This window comes from Octopus bimaculoides, chromosome 1 (genome assembly GCF_001194135.2).
Source record: "Octopus bimaculoides isolate UCB-OBI-ISO-001 chromosome 1, ASM119413v2, whole genome shotgun sequence".
Lineage (NCBI taxonomy): Eukaryota > Metazoa > Mollusca > Cephalopoda > Octopoda > Octopodidae > Octopus > Octopus bimaculoides.
Window position 1 is genome coordinate 88,452,827 of NC_068981.1, and position 3,958 is coordinate 88,456,784.

Sequence of the window (3,958 nt, forward strand, 5' to 3'; positions counted from 1 at the left end):
GGCACATAAAAAACACCATTTCGAGCGTGGCCGTTTTCGTGCGGGTGACACGTAAAAGCACCCACTACACTCTCTGAGTGGTTGGCGTTAGGAAGGGCATCCAGCTGTAGAAACTCTGCCAAATCAGACTGGAGCCTGGTGTTGCCATCCGGTTTCACCAGTCCTCAGTCAAATCGTCCAACCCATGCTAGCATGGAAAGCGGACGTTAAACGATGATGATGATGATGATGATAACAGCTCATCTTGCTAGTGATTGTCCACCGTCACAGAGAATTCATTGATCAAGTCATCATCATCATCGTCGTTTAACGTTCGCTTTCCATGCTAGCATGGGTTGGACGATTTGACTGAGGACTGGTGAGCCAGATGGCTACACCAGGCTCCAATCTGATTTGGCAGAGTTTCTACAGCTGGATGCCTTTCCTAACACCAACCACTCCGATTATTGAAACAGATGTAGCCTGGGTTTGAACCAGGTTCTAGAGACATGCTTTAACAAAAGCTAAGGGGTACCTTGTTCCTGGTGGTCTTCAGACATGCTGGACACCAACCCAGAATTTTTGAGGGCCTGTGCTATTGCTAGATAGTTGTTGAACCTGCTCTAGGTTCATCTGTCCTTTGGACAGGTTTTGTTTTTAGTCCTGCTGGGTTTCTTGCAACTCTCCTCACAAGGCAAGCCTAGTGGGGGTGCCTGTTTAGTTGCCAAAAGCCCAACCATGTAACAGGTTGTACTGGATTCCATGTCGTTAGTGACACTCATGAGAGACTGGAGATCATCTAAGGGGAGATAATGTCAAGAAATTAACTGCTCCAAGCGCAACTAATATATCTTGCTCATCACAGCTACATAACTCTTAGAATATTTTATTAAGTTGATGTGGATGTGTTAATGAATTGCTGAGCTTGTATCCTGCTGTAAGAATTGCATTATGTTCACTTGTTTTAGATGACAGCAGTTGAGGCCTACATACTCTTTACCTGGTTTCAACCATTGAGCTGTAATCACGAAGAGACCTCTCTCTCTCTCTCTCTCTCTCTCTCTCTCTCTCTCTCACACTCTCTCTCTCTCTCACACATACACACGCACACACTATCTCTCTCTCTCTCTTTGAACTTCCACTTAGTTTCTGTCTTCTAAATTCATTCACAAATCATTGGTTAATCTGAGGTTATGATAGAAGACACTTGCCCAAGGTGCTGCACAGTAGGACTGAACCCAAAGCCATGTGGCTGCTCAGCAAGGCCTAATATACTGAGATATTGTCTGGTGTGCTAATGTTCTACCAGTCTGTTGCCTTTCATATGTTTCTTTATAATTTTGTTGTAAAATGAAACAATGGATAACAATTTCTAGCATTTATTTTCATATTATTTCTTGTTTTAAACCATATTGTAGATGTAATGACATGCTTTTTTGTATTTAACCCTTTACCATTCGTATTACTATGTCAAATATAATACTTATGTTATTCACATTATTTTTAATTAATCATGCATAATCTCATAGCTTTGAGGTTTTCAGGATGTGATTGTAGAAATGACATTGGCAGGTAGGTGTGAGAGATCAGATCTGTCCTATTTGAACATAAAACAAGTAGAATATTTTGGCCAGATATGGCTGGTTTAAATGCTAAAGGGTTACTGGCCATATCAAACCCAGATATTCTTCCCGTTTTAGATTCACACCAACCACATCTGACCTCACACTTACCCTACAATATCATTCTAATAATATACACTCATCATCATTTAACATCTGTTGTCCATGCTGGCATGGGCTGGATGGTTTGACCAGGGCTGGTAAGCTGAGGGGCTGCACCAGACTCTAGTCTGATTTGGCAGAGTCTGGATGCCCTTCCTAACACCAAACACTGTAACAGGTGTTTTTATGTGCCATGGGCATGGGTGCTAGTTGCATGACACTAGTATCTGCCATGACTATGGTTTCACTTGGCTTGATGCATCTTCTCAAGCACAGCATATTGCTAAAGGTCTCGATCATTTGTCATTGGTTCTGTGAGACCCAATGCTTGAAAAGTGTTTCCTATATACCACTGGCATGGGTGCTAGTTATGCGACCCCGGCATTGGCTACATTTGTTCTCATCCAGTGCTTGAAAGGTGTTTTTTACGTGCCACCAGCATGGGTGCTAGTTATGTGACACCAGCATTGGCCATGACTACGAATTCACTTAGCTTGACAGGTCTTCTCAGGCACAGCATATCACCAAAGGTCTCGGTCACTAGTCATTATCTCCTTGAGGCCCAACGTTTAAAGATCATGCTTCACCATCTCGTCCCATGTCTTCCTGGGTCTACCTCTTCCACAGGTTCCCTCCTCAGTTAGAGATCAACACTTCTTTACACAGCTGTCCTTGTTCATATGCATCACATGACCACACAATAACACCATCAAAATCTCAAAGACCGAAGATAATACGTAATTCATTCAAAATAATGTGAATAAATAAGCATCAAATCTAATGGAGTAATCTGAATGCTGAAGAGTTAAAACTCTTTACTACTTGTTTCGGAAATGGTCAGACATCATTCTTTGATAATCCAGCATTTTCTGTATCTTTGCAAGTGTCTGATCCTGTGGGTACTAGATTCAAGAGTTTCTATATTCTCTTTTTGTCTGAATCCACAAATCTATATATCATCTAAATTGGTTTGCAACTTTAAAAAAAATGTTTTTTTTTTCATTTCTGCAGTGTATCACATGAAGAAGACTGGCTGGGAGTTTATATCACATACCAATGTATTAGACTTGCATTACAAGTATGAAGCTGAAAATAAAAAGCCTCTTGCTCAGGGAAGCAAATAACTTTCTTTTCATACAACAGTGATCAGTAATTCATTATAGTTTTTCTCTGTAATTTGATTGTTGTTCTCAATAAATATCTAATCACATGGATACTCTCAGGAGATCTAATCACACAAAATTTTCATTGTTTATGTATCTTTTATCCTTTGTCTTTTACTTGTCATTAGACTGGCCATGCTGGGGCACTGCCTTGAAGAATTTTTAGTTGAATGAATCGATCCCAGTACTTACCTTTGTTAAAGTCTGATACCTATTCTATTTGTCTTTTTTGCCTAATTGCTAAGTTACAGGCTTGTAAACACACCAACACTAGTTGTCAAACAGTGGTGGAGGGATAAACACTGACACACACACACACGCGCGGTGGGCTTCTTTCAGTTTCCATCTACCAAAGCCACTCACATGGCTTTGGTTGTTGAGGAGCTATGATAAAATATACATGTCCAAGGTTCCACACTGGGACTGATCCTGGAACCATGTAGTTGGGAAGCAAGCTTCTTACCACAGCCATACCTGTGCCTATATATTTTTACCATTTTATCTTTTAGCTTTTACTTGTTCCAATCATTGGACTGTAGAATTGACCCCAGTACTTATTTTTTTAAGCCTGGGACTTTGTGGATCTCTTTTGCCAAACTATCAAGTTACAGGGATGTAAACAAACCAACTCTAGTTGTCAAGTAGTGGGGTACAAACACAGATACAAAGACACACACACACACACGTATATGATGGGCTTCCACACATTTTCTGTCTACTAAATTTACTCGCAAAGCATTAGTTGGCCTGAGGCTACAGTGCTGAAGGTGGGACGGAATCCAGACCAAATGATTTCAAAGTGAGCTTCTTAACAACATAGCCATGATAAGATATACTCTTTTACTCTTTTACTTGTTTCAGTCATATGACTGCGGCCATGCTGGAGTACTGCCTTTAGTCGAGCAAGTCGACCCCGGGACTTATTCTTTGTAAGCCTAATACTTATTCTATCGGTCTCTTTTTTTGCCGAACTGCTAAGTGACGGGGACATAAACACACCAGCATCGGTTGTCAAGCAATGCTAGGGGGACAAACACAGACACACAAACACACACATATATATATATATATCATCATCATCATATATATATA

At 40.6% G+C, this 3,958-nt stretch overlaps 1 protein-coding gene across 1 annotated transcript in view; it reads left to right on the plus strand.

Moving 5' to 3' along the window:
- The window catches only part of LOC106874018 (proteasome subunit beta type-5), a 14,900-nt gene extending 11,955 nt beyond the window's left edge, over positions 1-2,945 (plus strand). Inside the window, exon 7 of the mRNA XM_014921576.2 lies at positions 2,715-2,945. Coding sequence (XP_014777062.1) covers positions 2,715-2,827 — 113 coding nt within the window. The 3' untranslated portion in view covers positions 2,828-2,945. The remainder of the gene's footprint in view (positions 1-2,714) is intronic.
- Positions 2,946-3,958: the final 1,013 nt, after the last annotated feature.